Genomic DNA, 25,906 nt, shown 5'->3' on the forward strand with positions numbered 1-25,906 from the left:
TTAAATGACTAAAATTAGAAGTAAAATTTGAGACATTGCTATGCATGCTTCAGAATAACAAGAATTCCATGTTTAATAAAATGTATTATATAGTATATATGTATAATATATGTGTATCCCTGTATGTATTTATATGTATATATGTAATTTTACACACACATATGTATGTTGTAGTTTGAATGTAATGGAGCCCATTAGCTCATAGGGAGTGGCACTATTAGGAAGTGTGGCTTTGTTGGAGGAAGTGCATCACTATAGAGATAGGCTTTGAGGTCTCATACATGCTCATGCCACACCCTGTGTCTAGACCATTTCCTGTTGCCTGTGGGTCAAGATGTAAGAATCTCAGCTTCTTCTCCAGCATCATGGCTGCCTGCAGGCTACCATACTCCCAGCTGCCGCGCTCCCCACTGTGATGATAATGGACTAAACCTCTGAAACTGTAAGCTGCCACCTCAATTAAATGTTTTCCTTTGTAAGAGTTGCTGTGGCCATGGTGTCTCTTCACAGCAATAGAAACCCTAACTAAGACAGTGATATTCACACAACAATGTGAAAGTGCTTCGTGCCACTCACTTGTGATTGCCAAAATACCTAAAACAGTAATCCTATATGTAATAGCTGAGGGCCTCCAGTCACAGTTTATAAAGTAGTGAGTCTGAACATATTAAAAAGTAAATAAATCACTGGGCGGTGGTGGCGCACGCCTTTAATACCAGCACTCGGGAGGCAGAGAGGCAGGTGGATCTCTGTGAGTTCGAGGCCAGCCTGGTCTCCAAAGCGAGTTCCAGGAAAGGCACAAAGCTACACAGAGAAACCATGTCTCAAATACATACATACATACATACATACATACATACATACATACATACATAAATAAAGCTTAGCCAGGCATTGTGGAGCCTGCCTTTAATCCCAGCACTTAGGAGGCAAAGGCAGGAAGGTCTGTGAGTTTCAGATCAGTATGGTCTATAGAGTGAGCTCCAGGAGAGCCAGGACTACCTAATGAGACCCTATCTCAAAGAACAAACAAACAAATAAAATGAGTGTAGTTTACCACACCAGAAACTGTTAAGACTAACGATCTTGTGCAAGGTCCCACTGAAAAAAACACCAGACTCAGGACAAGAAACTCAGTACATGGGTCCTTTATGTCCAGGGATTTCACATTTATGCAACAAATTATCTACAGATCAGAACTGTCCAAAAAACATATGTCTGCTGTGAAACACATCCAGTCCGACCCCCTGTCCTTACCCCAACTTAACATGGATGACTGAAGTCTGGGCAGCAGAGGTATTGGGCCTCAGGAGTGGTCTGAGCGTGAGAGATGTGTTTAGCTCTATGCAAACACTGCAGCGATTTAACCAGGACTCTGAGCAGCCACAGCTTTTGGTGATTAGGAGGCACCTGACAGTTCCCTCTGGATCCTGAGGGCTGGGTTCCTATGGGATTCAGAACCTGAACCCTACTTAGCTCCTTTGCCATTCTGTTCCTGTACTGAACTCTTTTTAAAATCATTGTTGCTGTGTAACTGGACTGACCTTGTATAAACGTTCCTCCTGGTTTGTGTTTTATTTGGGGATAGAAGGTTTATGTCACTATGGTGGCTGTCTGTGTCTGCCATGATAACTTTCTCCTGTGACTTTTATATGCTTTGCACACTAGGGACATAAAATCCTCAGCGCTCTGGTATAGGAAGGGGATAACATTAGCCATAAGCCAACACAAGGAGCACTGGGCTAGACCTCCTGGAGCTGAAGTAGTTGGAGGCCTCACACTGATAGATCCCTGAATCTACCCTCCAGACAGGATTTATGATGAGCTTGCGCTCTTCAGGAGACAGCGTGACTCTCTCCGTTAGATTGAGGGGCTTGTAGTTGAAGAACCAGTTGGTGTCAATTCCAGTGTCAGGTGACACGCAGGTGAGAATCGCCGTGCTCCTTCGTCTCCCGACTCTAGTGTTGTTGACTTGGATGGTGGGCTTCGTCACAATCTCTGTGTAGAAACAGAAAAGACCAAATGAGAGATGCAGTGACGGAGAGCCCCTCCCGGCTCCAGGGGCACCTAATAAGGCCGTTTCGGTGGGGGAATTCAGAGCTGAGCCTACAGCCAGACATCTTGTGCTTGAGATCTGCCACCCATGGCCTGTGTGACCCTGATTCAGCCCCTGGGTCTCTGTTTCCTGATAATAGGACACCTGGTGAGTGATCATTGCCGTGTCTGTGAGTTAATCTCAAATAAGGACCTGACATCTTGTGGGCCGCAAGAATATATTATAGAGATTCAGCTGGATATTAAAGCTATACCTGGAAATTTTGAGGTATTTCTCTGGAGGCAAGGCATTTATTATGGGATATCTGGTGGGAGAGCGGAGAGGAAGAGTGAAGGGTGAGGCAGGAACAGAGGACACAGAACTGTGTAGCTGGAGAGAGGAGAGGACAGAGGTTCTGCAGAGGGTAAAGCAGATCTCTGGTCGAGTTTATCAGGGCCAGGGGTAAGGAGCCAGGAAGGCGAAGGAACAGAGATGAGGATCAGGTCAAAAGCATAGGAGCTCACTAAAACTATGAGGACAGGAAAAGTGGGCCCAGAGAGGAGCTGAATGTGAGGACAGGGCTGAAGCTGTATAGATAGAATTTTGTCATAGAGGAATAAAGTTTACAGACAAAAGAACCTAGTGTACATAGATTCCTTTCCCTCAGATATCCCACACCGTACGTAGATCTTTCCCAGGACTCTGGGAGGAATTTTCTCAGGGCAGGAACTTGGGGCAATTCCGTTATCCGTATTGACCTTGGGATGGGGGAGCTACCAAAATCAGAGGCATCTATTAGCATTTGCCTGGGATTACTCTGGGATGGACCCCTGAGGATGAGCTGAGTACCTGCACACCTGTGAGAACAGCTGGCTGATGGCCTGGGCACCCATACAGCTCTGCTCTGTATGCTGTTCTCAGGGGACCCAGCTTACATGTGGCTGTCATGGCAGTGGGCTGGCTGCTTACACAAGCCAATAAAGCCTTGTGCCCTGTCAGCCCTAACAGGAAATCCAATCCCAGCCCTGGAGGAAAGGTCCCCAGGGTCACCTGTGTGGAGTCTGAGACAGAGGTCTGTCTGGAGTCAGGACTTCCTGGTGCTCACATCTGTGTGAGGATCCCATGTTTTCCTCAGCCATGTCCTGTCATAGTCTCTCGGGGTCCATCTCAGGGTCATGTTCATAATGACAGTTCTAAGAGTCTTGCCCGAGACTAATGTCCTTAGCTGAGTTACCTGCTGCACATTCTCCTCTATGCAGGATGGACTTGGGTGATGGATTTTGATCTGTTGAGGTTTAACTCCCCCATGTGTGTCCTGCACTAAATGCTCCAACCCCAATGAGGGGACCCAAGGCAGAGAGGAGGCAGGCACAGGGCAGCCCTGACACTCCTGTGTGTTAAGTGGAATGATCCCCACCCAGCACCCACAGGTCACAGAGAGTCACTTACTGTACACTTGGAGGTAGAAATGTGTTATTTCAAGATGATCATGTGTTCCAAAGGTTTCTAGGGTGTAGATCCCCGTGTCTTCCTGGGTGACGTCCTGGAGCATCATGGATCCGTCCTTATATATCTCTTCCCTGCCGCTGGTTGCATTCCCAAGTTTAAGTAAATCTGTGTCCTTTTCATAATGGGCAATTGTAAAATCTTGGTCTTCATCTTTCCCTTTGTACCAGTGAAAGGAGATAAGATTCTCTGCCTGAATAGGAACAGAGAGAAGAACCTTGCCCCCTTCAGCCGCAGAAAACCGAATTTCCTTGGTAGTTCTTAGCGCTGCAGTGGGTGAGTTCCAGCAGGTTAAAAGTGAGGCTAGAAGAGAGAAACACCCATCGTTATTGGGTCCAGTGTGTCCTGAGCAGGTGAGTGCAGCCTCCTAAGGGGAAGGAAGCATCTCTCAGCCTGGGTGTGTGCATGTAGGTGTGTGTGTGTGTGTGTGTGTGTGTGTGTGTGTGTGTGTGTGCGCATGTGTGTGTATGTGTGTGTGCGTGTGTATGTGTGTGCATATGTGTGTGTGTGCTTGTGTGTGTGTGTGTGTGTGTGTGGGTGGGTGGGTGTGTGTGTGGGTGTGTGCATCTGGAAGTGCCACAGGTGATGTAGGAAAACCCGTTCTCGGGACCTGGAGCTGGGTCCTCTGCATGGAACTCTCTCCTCTAGTATCTATGGCTCCCTGCTCATTGCCCTCAGGTCTCTGCTCACACTCAGAGTATATTTGAGGTTGGGGATGCCTTCCCTGACCTTCTCCTCGGGAGACCCTGGGTCCTTCCTCCCCATTTTCTTGCTCTCTTCCCTCTGTGTTTGCAGTCAACTCCTGACCATACCTTCTAGATGTCCTGGCTGCTACCAGCCCACTAGAACCAGGGCTTTGTGAGGACAGGGTTTGGACTGCTCTTCTGGGGAGGTCTCGTGCTGGGGTCAGGCTCAGATGCCTGTGAGTGAATGAATGAATGAATGAATGTGTCCAGAGACCTGGGTGTCCATGGGTTTATTTACCACATTCTTAGTTAGAGCTAATGACAGGGTTTTGTTCGTTTGTTTTCAGACAAGGTTTCTCTGTGTAGCCTGCAAAAGATGTACTGCTAGTTTTGAGTTAGTGGTTAATCAGAATATATACCCCACCCATTTTACAAACGCCAGCGGGCAAGGACCTAGGACTGAGTCTGTAAACTAGACCGTGCGTCTTCTGGACTTCTGGAAAGTTTTAATTTCCAAGGGGCAGTAAGTAGCTAACTCCTTGTCTCCCACAGCTGCCCTTCCAGGAGATTCTGGGGTCCCCTGAAGCTGTATGAAGAAGAAACAGCCTGTTTCAGTTTGTAAAATCATCTGCTTCCTAGATGTCTCAATCCCTGAGCAGCCTCTGTCTCTCCTTGGGTCCTCTCCCCTCGGGCTGCAGCAGAGAGTCTCCTCCTCCCAGGGTCCCTTCCTGAGAGCGCCCTCCCCACAACACTCCAGAGCTGGTCTCACCTGTGAGCAGGAGCCCTTTGCAGAGAAGTAGAGAAGGAGTCTCCATGGTCTCTGCTCCCCAGGGTGCTGTCCTGTGTCAACTCTGCTGGTGTCCTTCCCTCTTATTTCCACTGTCCTTAGCCCCAGGGGCATCTCCCAGAGTCATGTGGGCTGTGAGCAGGGTCTCTGCCCAAGGCCATGCTCTGTGTCAGCCCCTGTTCTTGCTGTGGCCTGTGCCTTCCTGCTTCCTCCTCCCCCGCCTCATCTGTCTCAAAGAGCCATTATTTTTGTTTGTGTTTGTGTTTTGGAGACCACCTTAGACACAGGAGAGGGAAAATGACCCAGTGCCCCAATATTCTTTGCAAAATTTTGGGGTGTTTTTTTCTTCCTTCCTGCCTTTGCATCTCTCTGATGTGTTAGGATAAAGTGGTGGAAAAGACACCTTTGGTGGGTGGCCAAGGTGTGCTGCTAAGAGATCATACCATGCAAAAGATCTAATGCAAGAGGTTTATTGGAGGTGGTGGCGGGGGGGTGGGGGGTGGGAGTGGGGGTAGGGGGTGGGGTGGGGGGTGGGGATGGGGATGGGGAGTGGGGGGGGGGGGCTCAAATGACTGTTCAGAATGGTGACACCTGAGACAGAGATACAGAGACAGACGGACAGAGAGAACAAACAAGACAGAATGATCTGGGGTGGTGGGGACCCTTAAAGTGGGTGAGTGTTGCTATGCAACTCTAGAGACTCTATAGTGGAAATGAGCCACACCTGGCGTTGGCTGGCGGTGACAACAGCCCACGCCACTGCAGGTTGGGGTGAGGTGCACTCCCACAGCATGATGGTCATCCAGACCTCAAGCTCCACCTGGTCCCTAGGACTCTGGTTGATGTGACTTCCAGCTGTGCAGGCTGGGTGTGAGGGTAGGATGAGGATGGGGAGATGGACTCTGGCTTTCTTAGTTACCATTTGCCGTCTTAAGTGAATAAAAACAAGGACGTGACCATTCCAAGGTGTGATGAAGAAGAGGTTTTTACTGTAGACACGAGGGAGAGCACAGCCAGAGGCATCTGGAAGGGTCTAGAGCAGGGAGAGAAAGTAGTGGATTGAGCATGGTCAGTAGATGGAACTAGGCTATGAGAGGAGAGGGGGAGAGGAACTGGAGAGAGGGGGGCCAAGGGGACCAAGACGACCAGAGAGCCAAGACGGAGTCGTCAAAATGGCTGGGCTTTATAGGAATCAGAAGTGGGAGAAGGGCATCCAAGCTCAGTGATTAGAGAGGTTTAGGGTCGGGGGTAAGGGTGAGACATGCTGAGAGGAACCCATATCCCGGTGTCTATGGGCTTTGGTATGTTAGATAGGCACCACAGTTAGCCATTTGTCCTAAATTTCTTTGGGACCTAACACTAAGCTCCAGAAGGAGTTGCAGAGCAGGGAATGCCTTTTCCAAAGGTACTTTCACTCCCAACACACACACACACACACAAATAAAATAAAAAAACCCTACATCTTCCTGAGCCCCTCCCTTGTGCTCCTGTGATCCAGACAATGGTGGTGACTGTGAGTCCCAGTTCTACCTTTGGGCCTTGAGAGAGAACTCACTAAAACACAGGAAAGAGTCCATGTAGCCAGGGGTCTGTGGGAGCCTAGAGGGGACATCTGACTCAGCCTGATGGACATCTGAATAGAATCGGAAAGGACAGCAGTTAGTGAGTGGACAAGAATTTTCTCTTCTGGCTGCCGTGAGATTTAATCCCAAACATCCCTTTGGTTTCCCACTGAATTACTTATTCATTCATATTTATTAATTTACACTTGCTTCTTACTGTTGGTTGAGTCTAGTAAGTTTGGAAGTCATTACATATTCCCATCATACTAGTCCCTAACAAATGAATCCTCCTGCCTCCGCCTCCTAAGTTCAGAAACTAGACACATGCAAAACTAAATGCCGAGGACTGGCAGTGTTGGGGAGTCTCTGAGAGCTCGAGGTCAGCCTGGTCTACAGAGAGTTCTGGGACAGTTAAGTCTACACAGAGATATCACGTCTCAAAACAAAAACAAAAACAAAAACAAAAGAACGCTCTTTGAGAAACCCTCTGGTGTTGCCCACTCTGGCCTGGCATCATCTGTGGCTGACGATGACCTTGAACCTCTGGCCCTCCTGCCTCCAGCTCCCCAGCGCTAGGATGACAGAGAGGTGCCAGCACTCCTGGATCATGTGGTGCTGGGGTCTGACCCAGGACATACTAGGCATCGCTCTGCCTGCTGAGCAGCATCTTTAGTCCAGTGTAGACTTTTACTAAAGACCCAGGCACTGCCCAGCCACACAGGAAGCTCAAGGTGTCTCTGGATCCTTCCACAGGAAGATGGACGCACATCCTCTTTCCAGGACACAGGTCACTTCCTCCTGCACGCACAGGATGTCACACTCCTGACATGACTGCTCCTGGGCACCTGTCCTGGAAGTGAACTCTGGTGACATCAGTGATCATGGATAAGTTCCCTTACACAGTCAGCATCCATTAGTCCCTTCCTAGCCCTGGGAGATAGCTCTGCGTGTTGGGTATAAATTCTACCTTCAAGGCACCCCAAATAAATAGGGTTTTACTTTTAATTTTTTTTGGGGGGGAGGGGGTTTCCAGACAGGGTTTCTCTGTGTAGCTTTGGAGCCTGTCCTAGATCTCACTCTGTAGACCAGGCTGGCCTTGAACTCACAGAGATCCGCCTGGCTCTGCCTCCCTAGTGCTGGGATTAAAGGTGTGCGTGACCATCGCTGGGCTTCAAATAGGGATTTTCATGTCACAAAGATCACATAGAGAGGCCAGTGGGTCCCTCTGGTTCTGACAGCCCCAGGCCAGGACCCAGCAGAGGTCATCCCTGGGGTAAGCTGTTACTTTCTCGGGGCACAGACCCTCCCCAGCCTCGCTGCTCACTGTGTGGTGTGGAGGATGAAACACAGAGAGGGAGAAGAGGCGAGGGATGGGAGGCAGCCTGAGAGTGCAGAGGACCGAGCAGGGCCTTGGACACAGAGCCACCCACAGTCTCTGTGATTCTGGAAGGTGCTCCTGCCTGGGAGGAGGCTGAGGTCAGAGTGGGGAAGACATCAGAGCTGACAGCAGAGCATGGAGCTGGGGAGCAGGGCTGAAGCTCTTCTCCACAGAGGGAGGACTGAGGAACCCGCAGAGACCATGAAACCCCCTCCCTCCCTTCTAGAAAATGGCAGCCCTGGTAGCAGGGGCTTCTGTTCACAGTGTCATAAATTAGAAAGCATCAGATTGGGTGTGGGCATCCCTGCAAGCGTCACAGTTGGCAGGGAAACAGTCCAGGTGAGGTCAGAATGAAACTCAGTTCAGCCTGACTTATGCAGTGCTGGGCCAAACTTCTGGAGTCTGACACCAGATGGTTTATTTTAGCCATATTTAAGCACAGCACAATTTTGGAAAAAACTTTCCTGATGGCAATTAACTCAGTCCCAAGTGTACAACGAACTTAAGGCATGTTTATGTTGAGATCACTTACAAAGCACATATGGCTTCTTCCATAAAGATGGGTTCTGTTGACTCAGAAAAGATGCTCAAGATACAAAGGTCTAGGGAGCTTGACTGAGGTAACCATAATGCCTGTGGGAGTCAGCATTGGCCTTGTCTTAAGATAGCATAGAACTCACAAGTTACATCTCTCATAAGGATGGTTTTATGGACTAAGGACCAATGCTCAAGATTTAGGGGGGAAAGTCTGAGATTAAACAAAGCAAAAACAAACAAAATAAAACACATAATTTTCTGGGACTTGGGTGAATCCCCATAAATAGCAAAGATCATCAGGATGTAAACTACATCCTTTCCCAGCATTCCAAGAAGACTGGAAAAAGGTCTCCTTCCTTTGAAGAGTGTAGTGGGAATATAGGAAGATCTTTTTAGCTGGTATAAACATCAGAATGAAGCAATTGTTCTTAAATGTACTTAGGCTTTGAAGAAACCGTCATGATAACAGTGGTTGTTTTCTGTAAGCTGTTTTTTTTGTTGTTGTTGTTTTGTTTTTTTTGTTGTTTTTTTGAAGGAGCTTTACAGAATTAGCTTTGCGTGATTTAGTCATGAGATTTTCTTGGTTAACCAGGAAGTCTTGGACTATTGAGAGCTGCCAGCTCTTCCCAATAGGGGCTGAGATTGCACAGGTGACGTGTTCCTTCAAGAAACACACAGTAAATCAGGGGCCCCAGTGTGAGAAACTTGCCTCTTTTTAGAAAGTAACTTTTGTGTAACAATCAATAAATATGCTTCCAAAAGGTTGCTTTCTGTCCAGTCTTGCTCAAAGGTTTTGATTGCATTCCGGAGTGTCTCTCTTTCTTCATCCATCCTGTGTGACTAAGAATACTGTCAGAAGAAGGAACTTCCATGTTTGACTTTCCTGGCTTCTCCAGTGCTTAGCTCTCGGCACAAGGACCTCTTACCCACTACAGGTGGGAGATGCACACAGGAAGCTGAGGCAGTCCCCCTTCAGCAGGATTGGTTAAGATAACAAGTCTCAAGCCCCATGATGGGGCTTGGAGTTTTGGGGAGAGGATATATAGAAACAATAGGATGTGGGAGAATCTAGACACAGCCAGGGACAAGGGGAGGCTTTCCTTCAAATACTGGAGAAGAGCTTAACTATGTTGAAAATGAGGGAGAGAGGGAAGGCCTTGGCGAGTTGGGCCAAGGTGCCCCGGTGGGTGAGAGAGGCACATCATGCAGACACAGTGGTGGATTGTGGTGTGGTGGACTGTGGCGTGGAAAGGTGGAAAGTTGCTCACATCGTGCAGACAGGGCAGCCACGTGAAAAGGAGAAGGGAAGGGAGGGAAGGAGAAAGGGAAAGGAGAGAGAGAGAGAGAGAGAGAGAGAGAGAGAGAGAGAGAGAGAGAGAGGGAGGAGAGGGAATGTGGAAATGCACACCTCATGGGAATAGAGAGTAAGAGAGGGGGGAATGAGTTTTCTCTTAAAGTGAACTTTACGTAGGTGAATCAGGACGCTGGGCAGCCCCAAGGGGCAGTTCAGAATGCTGACATGGGGAAGAGGGAGGGAGGAGAGGGCTGGAAAGTGGGGCCACAGAACCTCTTCAGACAGCAGCCTTCATCTCAGGACCAGATCCCTGAGCACTTTCCCTGAGGAATCCTGGACCACTTCCCAGAACAAAGGAAAAGTCCTGTTGCCTCTGCCCTGTTAGCACTGCTGGGGAGTGTCGCACGCATCTCAGGATTTAGTTCAGCATAGTGTAAGTCACAAGGAACGCCGGAGAACAAGGTTCCATAGACAGAGCTGTCACATCGGGGCTCAGTTTGCTCTTACCTGGCACCTGAGGGAGCACACCCTCCTTGAGGCTGTGGGATCTGGTCTAAAGGTGCAGGGCTGTGTCCTGACAGACAGGGGATGAGACCCTCCTCTGCCAGGGGGTGAGAAGAGCAGCTTAGAGACTGGCTGGGGTCTCCCTAGGAGCACAGGGGCCTGAGAGGAGACTCGGGGTTTCTGTCTGCAGCCTGAGAGGAGGAGACACAGAGGCGGGCAGCTCTCAGGGAGCATGAAGTGGTAAGAGGACAGGGGAGGAGAAGCAGATGTTCTCCAAAGCTAATGACTTTGGCCACTTTATTCTGAAGACTGATGTTCCCAACATAACAGGAAGGGTGACTTTCCAAAAAACATCAAACAGGGGTGGGCCCCTGAGATGCCTCCAAGGTTAGAGGAACTTAATGCCAAGACTGATGACAGCAATTGCCAACACGCCCCCACGGTTAGGCATGGTCACACATGCCCAGCGGGACCTAGTCACTTCCGCCTAGTCATTTCTGGGTCAAATGTCTTGTGTGACCCAGGACCCCGTGGCTTTACAAAGCACGCAATGCAACCACGTGATCTACCCGCATGCGTGGAATAACCATGTGGGCCTGTATGCGCAGGCGCAGCCAAGCCTTTATAAGTGGGAGCCATGATTCCCCAGCCCCCTTCACACACGTATCTTTACGAAGGCTTATGCACATCGGTCCCTCTCTTCCTTATCTTAATAAAACTCTTGTTAGTGGATTCTGTTGTGTTTCGTGACATTTCCTCGCAGGGTAAGAGCCCCGTAAAAACCAACAAAGACTGATGGCTTGATTTCAATCCTCAGATCCTAGATTAAGGAAAAAACTAGAAGCAAGGCTGTGGTGGCACATGCCTTTAACCCCAGCATGTGAGAGGTAGAGGCAGGGGATCTCTGAGTTCGAAGTCAGACTGGTCTACAGAGTGAGTTCCAGGACAGCCAGGGCTACACAGAGAAATCCTGTCTGGATTAAAAAAAAAAAGAAAAGGGCATTCACCCTCTCTGAGGACTGACAGTGAGCGGGATCTGAGGGCAGAGAGTAGTGAGCCGTGCAGAGTCCCAAGGAGAGAGTCCTCAGGGGAATGGACAGGTTCGGGGCAACAGGAGAATGGAGACCATGTTGCTTCCTTCACCTAGTAAGACAAACACCTTCACTCATACTCCTAGGCTGAGTCTAGAGCACACCTGTTTAGGACACAGGATCACATCTTCCCCTGCAAGACAAACGTCTCAATGTTGATAGATTTCTTTATTTCTAGCCTGGTGTTCAGCCTGCTGGATTCCCCCCACTCCTGCAGAATTCCTGCCTCCCAGGGCCTTCCATGCTGCATAAAGGAAATGTTTTTTCCACATGTCCTTAATCTGCTAGAGAATCATCAAGCCTGTGCTAGAACAAAAGGTCACATTAGCCATCAGCCGTAAAATTGCATGATGTGTAATAGCCATTGATTTCTGTATGCTGGGGCCTAAACACAGAGATACAGAAACAGTATATTCCAGAGAATCCCTCCTGTTCTAGAACATCACCCAGAAACACACTGGATTCTGCACCCTATAAAGTTTAAGTACATATATTAAAAATGAACAGACACGTGTGTTCATCCATGAACACAGTAAGTGATCCTCTGTGCTCTCTGGGTACTGAATGGGTTTTCTAATCTACACACTTGGTACAGTCGGACTCGGCCTGTGCCTGTCTCCCTCTGTATTGTGTCTCTGTGTGTGTTGAGCATTTAGTGCAGGACACAAAGCAGAGACAAACTGCAGGAGATTTCAATCCCTCACCCAACTCCACCCTGCAGAGAGGAGGGGCTGTGATAGGTAACTCAGCCCAAGGATGTCGGACTGATGGGATTTCACCATGAACGTGGCCCTGAGAGACTCTGGGTGTCAGGCAGGGCCTGGCTGAGGAAAGCATCCTGTCCTCACAGAGAGGTGAGCAGCAGGGAGCCCTGACAGGGTCCAGAAGATCATGAGTAAATCCCAGACATTAGATCAATGTTTCTCAACTTGTAGGTTTTGACCCCTTTGGGGGATTGAATGACCCTTTCACAGGGGTCCTTTAAGACTATCAGAAAACACAGATATTTACATTAGGATTCATAAGCACAGCAAAATCACAGTCATGAAGTAGCAACAAAAATAATTTTATGGTTCAGGGGGTCCCCACAACATGAGGAACTGTATTAAGGCCTTGAAGCATTAAGAAGTAGAAGGAAAAGACATGGCTGCTCCTAGGTATGGTGGAGGAGAAAGTTGTAGATAAAAGAGGCGGGGATGTCTGGGAGAGCACCAGACTGAGCTGGGCCATGTGAGGAGAGAGGGGACAGCAGTTGCTGACCAAGAGGGGCAGCCTGGGCCAACAGGGTAGAAGAAAGGACCAGACAACCAAAATGGTTGCAGTATACAGGGAAGAGCAGCTGGGGGAAGGAAGCCGAGCCTGAAGGACCCTGTCACAGTCAGGGGCTGAGGGATGCTGGGAGAACCTGGAGGCCCGGTCTGCTTTGATATGTTAGGTAGGCACCTCAACCCTCCGGTTCTGAGTTTGAGACCTAACACGTCCCTCTTGCAATAAGAAAATATTTAATTTACTTTTGTGTTGTGGCATGGGTATGCGGGTTCACGGGTGTTTGCTGAATATAGACCCAGAGGCACCCTAAGAATGAGTCTAGCCTTCCGAGGCTGCAGGGAAATCCAGCCTCTCAGGACTGATGTGCTTTTCCTTCACCCAGGGCATTTTAATTTTTCTCTATATTTACAGTCTAGCCAGTTGATTTCCATATGCTCAAAACAACCTGAAAGAAGCTTCCCAAAAGACAATGCCAAGTGCAAGTTGGTACCAGAGTTTTCCAAGGTTCCCTGAATCAAGTTTTTGCATAGGCTTTGTATCCTTGGGAGCCTCTGAGACAAGATTCACAAGGAGGGCAACAAGAGAAACAAAAGGTGGCCAAGAAACAGAAGATGAGTTAGGGTTAGGTGCTAAGTCTCTGGAGTCAGGCCAGGAGCAGCCCGGCGGGAATGCAGCCACACTTTTGATTTTACAGAAGCACATGGTTGAGAGACTATGATTTTTTAAAAATAAATTTATATATTTATTTTACATCCTTGCTGAAGTTTCCCCTCCCTCCTTTCCTCCCAGTCCCTTCCCCCACCCTCCTCTGTTCCCACCCCACAATCCACTCCTCCTCCGTTTCTGTTTAAGAAAAGGTAAGTCTCCCAGGAGTATCAACAAAACATAGCATATCAAGTTGCAGTAAGACTAAGCTACTGCTCTTGTATTAAGGCTGGGTAAGGTGACCCAGTGTGGGGAATAGTTCCCAAAAGCCAGCTCAAGCATTGGGACAGCCCCTGTTCCCACTGTTAGGAGTGCCACAAGAGGACCAAGCTACACAACTGTAATATATATAAGCAGAGGGCCTAGGTCAGCCCCATGCAGGCTCTCTGGTTGTCAGTTCAACCCCTATGAGCCCAGGTTAGTTGATTCTGTAAGTTTTCTTGTGGTGGTGTTGTGCCCGGTTCACAAAACCCCCAGAGACCACCAAGGAGCTGGTTTCCGGTGAAACACATAAGGGTCCTTTTATTCAGGTTCAACCTTGGCTGCTGCACAGCAGATGGAAGCAAATGTGGTGGTGGCCATAAGCCCAGGTGTAGAGGGTTTTTAAAGGGAAAAACCACAAGCTGAGAATTTGCAACTTGGGGTTGGGTAGAAGGGGCAAAGTGATTTTTTGAAACTATTGGTCTAGACTTTTGGCGAGGAACCACAACCTGCTGAACAGGAATATCTGGACTGCTCAGCAGGATTATCTAGATATCTCCAAGGGCCATAAGCCACAGACAGGATCCTGTTAAGCTTTCCTTTCCTTTATAAACAGCAGACAAGATGTCTGCAGGAGTATCTGGATCCTGTTAAGCTTTCCTTTAAATAGCACACAGGGCGTCTGCAGGAGGATACTGCTCTGTATCAGTTCAAGTTATCATGGCATATTCCTGAGCCTGTAAAGTTAAGTCTAGGCCTTCACAGTGTCCTTGACCCCTCTGGCTCCGACAATTCTTTTTCCTCCTCTTCTGCAGGATTTCCAGAACTCCACCTAATGTTTGCTGTTGGTCTGCATCTGTTTCCATCAGTTGCTGGATGAAGCCTCTCTGATGACAACTGGACTAGGTACCAATCTGGATCCCAGGAGATGACCAGTTCAGACTACATATCTGCTATTGCTGGGAGTCTAATCTAGGATCTTCCTTATAGATTCCTGAGAGATTCCCTTGGACCAAGTCTTTACCTGACCCCCAAGTGCCCCCCATTTCCAGTAGTCTTTTTCAGAACTCTTCTCGTCCCTCCCCACACCCCACAACTTGATCTCTCGTGTTCCCATTCCTGCTGGCCCACCACCCACTCAAGAAATCCCTTCTATTTCCCCTTCCCAGGGAGATCTGAGTGTCTCCCCATGAACCCTCTTTACTACCTGTCTCCCTGGGTCTGTGGATTGTAGCATAGTTATCCTTTATTTTACAGGTAATATCCATCTATCAGTGAGCACATAACATGTTTGTCTTTCTTGGTCTGAGTTATCTCGGATGATTTTTTTCTAGTTCCATTCATTTGCCTTCAGATTTCCTGGTGTCCTTGTTTTTAACAGCTGAGTAATACTCCATTGTGTAAATGTACCACATTTTCTATATCTATTCCTCTGTTAAGGGGAACTATAACTAATGCTGCTATGAACATAGTTGAGCAAGTGTCCTTGTGGCATGATTGAGCATCCTTTGGGTATATGCTCAAGAATGGTATAGCTGGATCTTATGTAGATTCCAGTTTTCTGAGAAACCACCATACTGGTTTCCAAAGTGGCTATACATTTGGATTCCCACCAGCAATGGAGGAGTGTTCCCCTTACTCCACATCCTCTCCAACATAAGCTGTCATCAGTGTTGTTTATCTTAGCCATCTGACAGTTGTAAGATGGAATCTCAGGGTAATTTTGATTTGCATTTCCCTGGCTAAGGATAGCTAAGGATGTTGAACATCTCCTTAAGTGTATCTTGGCCATTTGAGATACTTCTGTTGAGAATTCTCTGTTTAGATCTGTACCCCATTTTTAAATTGGATTATTTGGTTTGTTGATGTCTAGTTTCTTTTTCTTCTCTCTTTCTCTCTCTCTCTCTCTCTCTCTCTCTCTCTCTCTCTCTCTTCTGTTTTTGTTTTGTTTTGTTTTGGTTTGGTTGGGGGAATTTGAGACAGGATTTCTCTGTGTAAGAGCTCTGACTGTCCTGGAACTTGCTCTGTAGACCAAGCTGGCCTGGAACTTCCTTCCAAGTGCTGAGATCAAAGGCATGCACTACCATGCCCAGCTTGATATCTAGTTTCTTGAGTTCTTTATATATTTTAGAGATCAGACCTCTGCCAAATGTGGGATTAGTAAAGATCTTCTCCCATTCTGTAGGCTTTTCCCATTTTGTCTTATTGACAGTGTCCTTTGCCTTATAATTTCATGAGATCCCATTTATTAGTTGTTGATCTCAGTACCTGTGCTATTAGTGTTATATTTAGGAAGTGATCTCCTGTGCCAATGTGTTCAAGGCTACTTTCTACTTTCTCTTCTGTCAGGTTCAGTGTAACTGGATTTATGTTGAGGTCTTTGATCCACTTGGACTTGAGTTTTGTGCAGGGTGACAGATATGGATCTGTTTGCATTCTTCTACATGCAAATATCCCATTATAGACCAGCACTACATATTGAAGATGCTTTCTTTTTTCCACTGTGTAATTGTGGCTTCTTCGTCAAAAATCAGGTGTCCACAGTTGTGTGGGTTTACGTCTGGGTCTTCGATTTGATTCCATTGATCTACAGGTCTGTTTTTATGTCAATATCATGAGGGTTTTGTTACTATAGTTCTGTAGTAGAGCTTGAAGTCAGGGGTGATGATACATCTGGAAGTTCTTTTATTGTACCAGATTGTTTTAGCTATTCTGAATATTTTTGTTTTTCCATATGAAGCTGAGTATCTTTCTTTCAAGGTCTGTGAAGAATTGTGTTGTGATTTTAATGGAGATTGCATTGACTCTGTAGATTGCTTTTGGTAAGATGGCTAGAGAGACTATGAATTTTAGAAGACTTTGAATTTTAAAGAGAATTTCAATTTTTTAAAGAGAGTGAGGTTTTTCTTTTGATGGGGGGTTATAGTTCTTCAAGCTAGTGTTTTTATTAACTTTCTTTTCATTTCTTTGTCTTTCACATCATGCATCCTGATCCCACCCATTTCCTGTCCCCTTGTATCTGCCCTTTGCCTCTACAGCCTCCATCCCCCCCCCAAATAAAACAAAATAAAATTTAAGAGAAAAAAAAGAAAAAAAGAAAGAAGAAAATCTTGTCATGGAAGCGGCAGTGTGACATAGTGAGTCACACAGTAAACCCCTTTATCCATACTTCTTTACATGCAGGTGTTCATCACAAATAATCATTATCTGCTTCGAGGCCCATGGTCTCTGCTACACTGTGGATGCTGGGCCCTCCCTGTGACTCTCCCTTGACATCCTGTTGCAGCCCTGTGTGGTGGAGATCCTGCAGCCCTGGGTCCTCAGGAATGCCCTCTCCCCCATGCCTCCTGCCCTGCCCCTGTGCTCCAGCAGATGAGTGGATGTTGGGGTGGGCCAACGTGTAATCCTGGTTCTGTGCTGGGTAGTTGTAGGGTTGGTCAGCCAGTCAGCTCTCCCCTCTCCTCACCACCAGGGTGAGCTCTCCAGCATTGCCCTGGCTAGTTCATCCTTTGCAGCAATGAGCAAGCAAAGGGTGAGGTCAGTTCTCCTGCTTTCATGCCCTCAGAGTTGGTTCTCCCACACCTACACCTTCAGGGCCAGCTCTACAGTGTTGCCCAGGTGAGGTGCAGGAGCTGCTCTCTGATGAGGGGCTGGGACAACTCTCCCTCTCTTAAGATCTCAGAGCCAGCTCTTCCCCCTGCCTCAGGCATTGATGGGGGGGTTGGAGATGCCCCCAATCCCCACCCATGCTACCACTCGACAGATGAGTAATGGGGACAGCTCTCCCATGCCCACAGCTTCAGGGCTGGCTCACCCACACCTCTGCCGACAGGGTCAGCCCTACTGGGCTGTCCAGGCCAAGTTCAGGGTCTACTTTCTCAGGTGCTGCAGCTAATAAGGGGGAAGGTCAGCTCCCTTGCCCACCACAGGTGGCAGGGTGAGCGGGGGCATCTTTCCCTCGCTCTTGCCATCATGTGGCAGACTAGGGGTGTGTGACTTTCTCAGAGCTGTCCAAGAGTGAGTTTTTAAGTGTGTGATTTGTAAAAACTATAGGACTTTAAGTTTGCTGGTGGTGGTAGTGATGGATTTTTTGTTTGTTGGTTGGTTTTTTATTTGTTTTTGGTTTTTTGTTTTGTTTTCTGTTTTTTTTGAGACAGCGTTTCTCTGTGTAGCCTTGGTTGTCCTTGAACTCACTCTGTAGACCAGGCTGGCCTCGAACTCATGGAGATCCTCCTACCTCTGCCTCCCAAGTGCTTGGATTAAAGGCATGTCCCCCCGCCACCGCTGCCGCCACCACACCACCACCCGGTTAGGACTTTAAGTCTGTAAAATGTTTTATATTGTGGTATTGATATTAATGTAAGATCTTGGGGATGAACAAGGAAAGGCTGTGGCTTAAAAGTGATGTGTCTGTGTGTCAAGCTGACAAGGGGTCAGTTGTGCTTGGCAGTTTTGTGTCAACTTGACAAAAGCTGAAGTCATCTGAGATGAAGAAACCTCAATGAAAATGCCTGTATAAGGGAGGTTAGAGGCAAGACCATAGGGCATTGTCTTAATGATCAATGGGGGAGGGCCCAGCCCATGGTGGGTGGTGCCATCCCTGGGCTGCTGGTCCTGGGTTCTGTAAGACAGCAGCTGAGCAAGCTAGTCAGCAGCTCCCCTCCATAGCCTCTGCATCAGATCCTGCCCCCAGGGTCTTGTCCTGTTTGAGTTCCTGTCCGGATTTCCTTTGATGATGAACTGTGATGTGGATGTGTAAGCCAAATAAACTCCTTCCTCCCTGAGCTGCCTTTGGTCATGGTGTTTCATCGCAGCAATAGAAACCCTAAGACATACAGTTTTGTGGGCGCTAGGAAGTACCTATTCCGCTTTGGAGTATTTAAGCAAATCTGCCATCTTTTCCTGTTAGTTTTTCCTTTGCCCAGTGTGACCTTCAGCTATAAACATCAGCACATGAAGGTGGATCAGGAGGAGCCCCGGGAATGTCAGTCCTGAGGGGGCAGAGGCACAGCTCCACCTTGTCAGCAGCCACCCGAGGAGTCCCCTAGGCTTTGGGGACCTGGACTGAGGCCGAACCAGGCTGCACAGCTTCAGTGCTAAGGGCAGCTTTAGGCTTGGCTGAGGAGTGAAGGCATGTATTCATGGAGATCACCTCACAAAGAAAAGAAAAAAAGAAAGAAAAGAAAAAGAGCAGGCTGTGGTCGGTCGGAGTGAGGAGGCTTCCCGAGGACAAGGACTCTTTACACATGGGACATTTCCACACAGCGGGACTCTCTATCATTTTTTTGCTTTTGTCTTTAAACCGGCCATGATGTTTTCCCTGGATATCGAATTTTGCCATTGGAAGATACAGAAGGAGGAGTCAATGTCAGGAAGAGGAGAGAGTAAGGAGGTAGCCTCAGAATTTATCTTAATTCTGGTATGACACCCAATTTTAAAAAATATGAAACCGGGCAGTGGTCATGAATGCCTTTAATCCCAGCACTCGGAAGGCAGAAACAAGTGGATCTCTGTGAGTTCAAGGCCAGCCTGGGCTATGAAACAAGTTCCAGGACAGCCAGGGCTACACAAAGAAACTCTGTCTCAGAAAAAAAAAAAAAAAAAAAAAAAAAGATTTTGTATTTATTTTTCATATCTCCTTGGACCATACATGTATTTTCCTTTATAAGTCATTTATACCCTAAAGAAAGAGGGCTGACTATTTGTTGCTTTAACTTTTTTTTTCTTTTTTTGGTTTTTCGAGACAGGGTTTCTCTGTAGTTTTGGAGGCTGTCCTGAAACTCGCTTTGTAGACCAGGCTGGCCTCGAACTCACAGAGATCCACCTGCCTCTGCCTTCCGAGTGCTGGGATTACAGGCATGCATCACCACCGCCCACCCAGGCACATTTCTTAAACAATCTAGTCCAGTGGTTCTCAACCTTCCTGGTGCTGAGACCCTTTAATGTAACTTCATGTGGTGGTGACCCCCAACCATTAAATTATTTTGTTGCTGCTTTCCAGGGAACCATGGAGTTGGCCTAGTCTAGCTGCTTTGAGAGGCCTGTGTCATTGGTTTTTTCAGGCTAGAGTCCATGGCTCCTGGGCACAATGTGTCTTCTAGTTCCTGAAAGACAGATGCACCCCCTCAGGAAATTAAATGTTCAGGTTACTTTGTCTTTTTGTGTGTTCCCTCAGAAGTCAAGGAAGCATTGAAGCTGGACAGACAATTGATCTTGGACATTAATCTTGAGTACCCTATATAGCTTGCAAACATCATTGTGTCCTGGTGACTACAACTGTATTGATGCTGGCAATTGCCATTATATTCTGTTTTGGGTAAAGGTGTAAAAAGTCTGATTGCTTTCAATACAATTACCACAGCTTAAATTTTTCTGTGAATCCTCCAACTAGCCTGGTTTAACTCCTTGAGGCCATATCAGGTGACCTTGGCTCAGAAACTAAACACAGGTGCTTACACTACTTTGTAACTGTAATTTTGCTACTGTCATCAATCATCATGATATGCAGAATATCTGATATGTGACTCCTAGGAAAGGGTCATTTGAACCCAAAAAAAGTTGCAACCCATGGGTTGAGAACTACTGGTCAAGGCTCAACTGCCTATGCATGAGAGGTCCACAGTGGGCTGGGCCCTCCCACATAAATCATTAATCAGGAAAATGCTCCACAGGCCAACGGTTAGAAGCAGGCATCAAGATGAGGTCCCCTATTCCCTGGGCTGTTAAGTTGACAACCAAGATTGGCCATCACAAGTCCATGCCTTGTCAACTTGACACACAAACATGTCACTACTGAATCATAACCTTTCCTTTCTTGTTTGCCCCCAGATCACATTATTATTATTATCATAATATTCAATACAATACAACTTCAGAGGTCCCACATTCTTTACCAAAATGCCATTGCTTGAAAGTTTAAGATCTCTTATCAATATCTAGTATCTTACCTTTGGGCTCTTTCAGAATAAAAAAACAAAACAAAACAAAACAAAAAACACAAAAAAAACCAAGTTATTAATTCTACTCCAAGAGGAAGAACCAAAGCATAAACACAATCACACTTAAGCAAAACCAGAATCTAGCAGTGTAGCTCAAATCCCATACCTCAGTGGTTTTCACCTTGGACTCACTCATGATTCGCTGGGTGCCACAGACAGTGAGGAGTCCATGTCTCCCAGGGTAACCCACACAGCTTGTCTCATTGGCTCAGGCTAGCTCCCTTCCACACCACACCTGCTGTACTTGGCATTTATCCTGGAGACATCTCCAACATGCCTGTGTCTCCACTGCAGCTGAGACTTCACCCTCGTCCATGGCTTCCTGGCCTCTCTTGAGGGAAACTCTGACCAAAAGAACTTGGGGGAGTAATGGATCTATTCCAGTTCCATCATGGAGGGAAGCCATGCAGAAGTCAAGGTGGGACAATGCCTTGATAAGTGATTTTAGATGTAGTTCTGTTTCTTTTAGTGCTCTTGACATTTGTAATATCTTCTCGGCAGATTTTTCCTTTAGTAAATGTATACTATCCTTGCCTATCTTTTCTGATTTGTATTGATTTAAAGTCAATCTTGACAGATATTAAAATAGATACAAATTGCACTGGTCAAGCTGTACATCTTATATTTCTTTAACATGGCTTAAGATGAGCTTGCCTTCCTGGGGATGAAATCTGGTCCAGGAGAATGACCTCAGAGGCAGGAAGACATCAGAGCTGACAGCAGAGCATGGAGCTGGGGAGCAGGGCTGAAGCTCCTCTCCACGGAGGGAGGACTGAGGAGCCCGCAGAGACCATGAAATCCATCCCCTCCCAAGTGCTGGGACTAAAGGACGGTGACTAAGGCCAGCTAAGGTTTCTTTTTTAAAATGTGTTCAGACTTCTTACTGTACAAATGATTAAGGAAGGCCCACAGATAATAAAAGAAGTCACGGCTGGATTTCCTCTTTCCTTGCCCGGCACCCAAACCCCATTGCAAACCCACCATTCTGACTGTACAGGGTCTCCGTTCCTGAGCTTCCACCAGCTGCCCTCATGCTGATGTCCTGGATGCCTGCCTTTCTCTGCAGCTTTTGCACAAGGACATGATCACTTGGAAGTGAACCCTGGCCAGCTGGGCCTGTAGAGCGGCTCCCCTCCACACCCCACTGCTCACCACCTGTGACACAGGAGAGGGAAATGTCCCAGCACCCCAGCAGTCTCTGCAAAGTTGTGTTTGTCTGTCTGTCTACTGCCTTGCATCTCTCTGATCCACGTCCAGACCTCCAGTCCCACCTGGTCCCTAGGGCTCTGGTTGATGTGACTTCTAGCTGTGCAGACCTCCAGGGTCACACTGGGCAATCCTGGTGGAGGTCCAGGCTGGTGGCCCCCACTTCTTGCTTTGTGATAACTGGTCAGTGGCACATTCATTTGTCCTGGAGCAGATGATGCCAGGTGTGAGGGTGGGGTGGGGATGGGGAGATGGCTGCCCTCTAAGAAGTCTGCTTCCTGGCTTTGTCTTTCTCAGCTACCATTTTGCCTTCTTAAGCACTGGAAAGAGTTTGCAGGTGAGAGAAGGCCCTGCCCAGTCACCTTCACCCACAAAGGAACCCCAGTTCCTGAGCCCCTGCCTTGTGCTCTGATCTATTATAGACACATTGGTGACTGTGAGTCTTGATCCTGTCCTTAGACCATGAGAGAGAAACTCACTAAGAGACAGGAAAGAGTCCGTGTAGCCAGGGGTCTGTGGGACCTGGAGGGGACATCTGACTCAGCGATGGACATCTGAAGGTAGAATCAGAAAAGCAATTAGTGAGCAGAGAAGAACTTTATCTTCTGCTGGCCGGAACAGGAAAATGACTGATTACATATGGTGTTCCAACATGTGGCAGAATCAAACACGGCTTCTTGGTTAACTGTCTTTCCTCAGGTCGACCCTGTTTGCTGTTGGTGAGCTTAGGCACGGCTTCTTTAAGACACAGCTTCCTGGTTTATACCGGTGCACTGGTGGCTCTTTTGGGAGGTCCTGCTACTGAACACTTAAATGGGGTTTGTGAGCAGTGAGCAACACTCCACTTGGTGGCAGTGTGGACCCCAAAACTCCCCATTGCTGGGGTGGTAAACATGAAGCTAAGCTTTCACAGACCTGTTGATTAAGGAGTGGGATGGAGCCAGCTGTCAAAGCTGCCGCTTTGGTCCTAGCCATGCTGCTTAGAAGTTTACATGTTCATGTGGTCAGAAAAAGATAGAGCTATGCAGTAAAGAAAGATTCAGATGGAAAAACAAAACAAAACGAAACAAAACTCAGAAATCCTCTGAACAGTTTACAGTGCGTTTAACAATGTGCATAGGCTTGGGAGAGAAAAGAAAGGGTAGAAACAGTCATAGATCAAAAAATTATTTAAAAAAATAATAAAGTCCTTAAAAAGGGAATAGAGTAATTTAAAAAAATATGGTGAGCCACGTAAAGATGAAAATACACAGAGAAGCCGAGTGGCAGTGGCCCACGCCTTTAACCCCAGCTTATGAAACTGATATGAACAGCAGCTCCTCTTACATCCAATGTGCTGCAATTGCTGGGAAGAAACGTGTGAGCTCTGTGCACTGTGTATCTCCATGTGAGCCCAAGAGTGACTGGGTACATTCTGCACTTGGGAGGCAGAGGCAGGCGGATCTCTGTGAGTTCAAGGCCAGCCTGGTCTACAAAGCAAGTTCCAGGAAAGGCGCAAAGCTACACAGAGAAACCCTGTCTCGAAAAATCATTAAAAATAAAAGAAAGGAAAAAAGGGGGGGCTGGAGAGATGGCTCAGAGGTTAAGAGCACTGGCTGCTCTTCCAGACGTCCTGAGTTCAATTCCCAGCAACCACATGGTGGCTCACAACCATCTGTAATGAGATCTGGAGCCCTCTTCTGTGTACATAATAAATAAATAAATAAATAAATCTTTTAAAAAAAAGAAAATACACAGAGAGTCTGGATACTGTATGTTATTGTGCTGTCTTTGAACTGTTTAACTGCTGAGGAAGAAGCAGCAGCTGCTGAGAGACATTTGATTATAAATGTTGCTGGATTAATCTGACCTATATATGTTAAAAATGCCTTGACTTCAAAGGTTTGTTACTTTGGGGGAGAGGTTTTGCTTTTATTTCCACAGGAAATAAGAGGCTGTGGATTCATTCTGGATATAAGAAAACCAGATTTGATCAAGGAAGACCCTTTGAAATCTTGACTACAGACATAAAAAAAAAAAAAAAACCTAGAAGAACTACAAGACACGTGATGTATATTTTACCTGCTCAAACACATAACAAAAAAAATCAACTTTGGCTGACTTGTGTACAATGTACAATCTACACTTGTACTAATACAGATATGTATGTTACCTTTAAAAGTTTATGTATTTTCAGAGCAAAGGGAACAGACAACAATGAAAATGAATGGCCCAGATGATCCAACATCCCAAACAGCTTCAAGGCTGTTGATTAAGATGATCCTGCATTGCAATACTCCAGCCAAGACTTAACAATTATATTGATTTCCTCATGGTTGTTCAAAGAATGCCAGTGCCCCCACTCAGCAGGAAGTAGTCTAGAGGACTATGACCACATTCCCAAAAATAAATTATTTGTCATTGTTTAGGTAGGTTGGTTACAAGTTGTTACTGGTGATGGTCAGAAAAAAAGCTGAACAAAGGCGATTAGATTCAGGGATCTCATTCTAAAAAGAAAAGGGAGGATATAGAAATGATAGGAAAAAGGGGTAGATTATTATATCACTTTAATCCAAAAAACAACTATTAACCTTACATATTTTTTCCAGATGTGGTGGCATACACCTTTAATTTATTAAATTTTTTTTCCATTTTACATACCAACTCCAGTTCCCCCTCCCTCCCTTTCTCCCACCTCCTCACCTCCCTCCCACTCTACCCCCATCCACTCCTCAGAGTGGGTAATGCCTCCCATGGTAGTCAACAAAGTCTGGCATACCAAGTTGAAGGAGAGCCTAGCCCCTCTCCATTTTATCAAGGCTGAGCAAGGTATCCCACCACAGGGAATGGGCTCCAAAAAGCCAGTTCATGCACCTGGGATAAGTCCTGGTCCTGCTGCTAGGGACCCCACAAACAGATCGAGTCACATAGCTGTCACCCTATCTTACATATTTTAATTAGCATGGATTTTGGCTTATTGATACAAATTTACAGTTAATTTTGTAATAGTGTATGTACATTTCTGCTCTTGTTTAAGGTATTGTGTTTATATAGCTCAATTAAAATGTAATGTATAATAAACAAATACAGATTAATGATTAGTCATCTATAATAGTCACCCATACCTATCAAACTTATAGTCATGTTAGTTAGGTTTTCTAGGTATACAGATATATTTCAGATAGATAGGTAATCTTCAAACACTTCAAAGACCTACAGAATATGGCATTTAAAATTTTTTAATAACTTAGGCTTTTTATGACAGTGAGACATGTCTGCTCCTGGCAGCACCAATCTACTTCAGAGAGGATAGTGGGCATTGAAGAAACTCCATATGGAGTTTATTTTCTTTTTCTTTCTTTCTTTCTTTCTTTCTTTCTTTCTTTTTTTCAAGACAGGGTTTCTCTGTGTAGCTTTGTGCCTTTCCTAGAACTCACTTTGTAGACCATACTGGCCTTGAACTCACAGAGATCTGCCTTCCTCTGCCTCTCAAGTGCTGGTATTAAAGGCGAGTTTGTTTTCTTAATGGCGGAAAGCTAGCTATGTGGGCAAAGAAACTGCCCTTGCTTCAATTGCTGACAGTTACTGTCCAAACTAGACCAGCAGGACACAAAATAGGAGACTACTAAACTTTGCCAAAACAAGGTAGGACAGTCCTTCAGAATTCCCTGCTTCACAGAAAAGTCTGTCAGATATGCTAAGCCTGTAGGCCAAAGTTGGATGCCCCAAAGCTACAGAGGAACTTGGGGTGACTGTCTAGGCAGCCTGATGTCCCTGTCATTAGGTAACATTTCATCATTCAGGGGTCTGTGATGGAGTTGAAGACTAATTATAATTATAGTTTTTCTTAGTTATAATAGAAAGTAAATTATACACAAAACTTTAGACTCATCAAAATAAGATAGATAAAGTATTTTCTCTAATTTTGCCCAACACAAATGGATTAGATAGTGTTGCTGTAATTCTTACTTAATAACTGTTTCTATTGTATATAATCTTACTATGTTAAAGGCAAAACCTTTCTTTATAATTAGATAGAAAGGATAAAATGCTGTGTAATAATCCTCTTGTACACTGGAAAGATATGTCACTCGAATTGGCCAATGCTGGGCAGGAAGTATTGGCGAGGTGCCCAAACTACGGATGATGGGAAGGAAAAGTGTGGAAT

General features: G+C 46.4%; 2 protein-coding genes across 2 annotated transcripts in view; one reads left to right on the forward strand and one right to left on the reverse strand.

The window, feature by feature from the left end:
- LOC118578929 (carcinoembryonic antigen-related cell adhesion molecule 3-like) overlaps window positions 1–25,906 on the forward strand; it is a 125,394-nt gene that overhangs the window by 63,577 nt on the left and 35,911 nt on the right. The gene's annotated exons all lie outside the window — the stretch shown is intronic.
- Window positions 1,712–5,048, reverse strand: LOC118578946 (carcinoembryonic antigen-related cell adhesion molecule 15-like). The gene is made up of 3 exons (XM_036180196.1): window positions 4,997–5,048; window positions 3,485–3,844; window positions 1,712–1,998 (listed from the first exon to the last, which is right to left on the reverse strand). Exons 1-3 carry the CDS (start codon window positions 5,040–5,042, stop codon window positions 1,712–1,714), a joined length of 693 nt encoding a protein of 230 aa, XP_036036089.1. The 5' UTR covers window positions 5,043–5,048.

The sequence above is a fragment of the Onychomys torridus genome, chromosome 1 (genome assembly GCF_903995425.1).
Source record: "Onychomys torridus chromosome 1, mOncTor1.1, whole genome shotgun sequence".
NCBI lineage: Eukaryota > Metazoa > Chordata > Mammalia > Rodentia > Cricetidae > Onychomys > Onychomys torridus.

What these genes read in the sequence shown, in the direction of transcription:
- LOC118578946 (XM_036180196.1), bottom strand. Translation starts at nt 5,042, where the DNA reads ATGGAGACTCCTTCTCTACTTCTCTGCAAAGGGCTCCTGCTCACAG. An exon ending in CAAAGGGCTCCTGCTCACAG is followed by an intron (nt 3,845 to 4,996) that starts GTGAGACCAGCT and finishes TCTCTCTTCTAG; the next exon opens with CCTCACTTTTAACCTGCTGG. An exon ending in TTTCTACCTCCAAGTGTACA is followed by an intron (nt 1,999 to 3,484) that starts GTAAGTGACTCT and finishes GTTTCTACACAG; the next exon opens with AGATTGTGACGAAGCCCACC.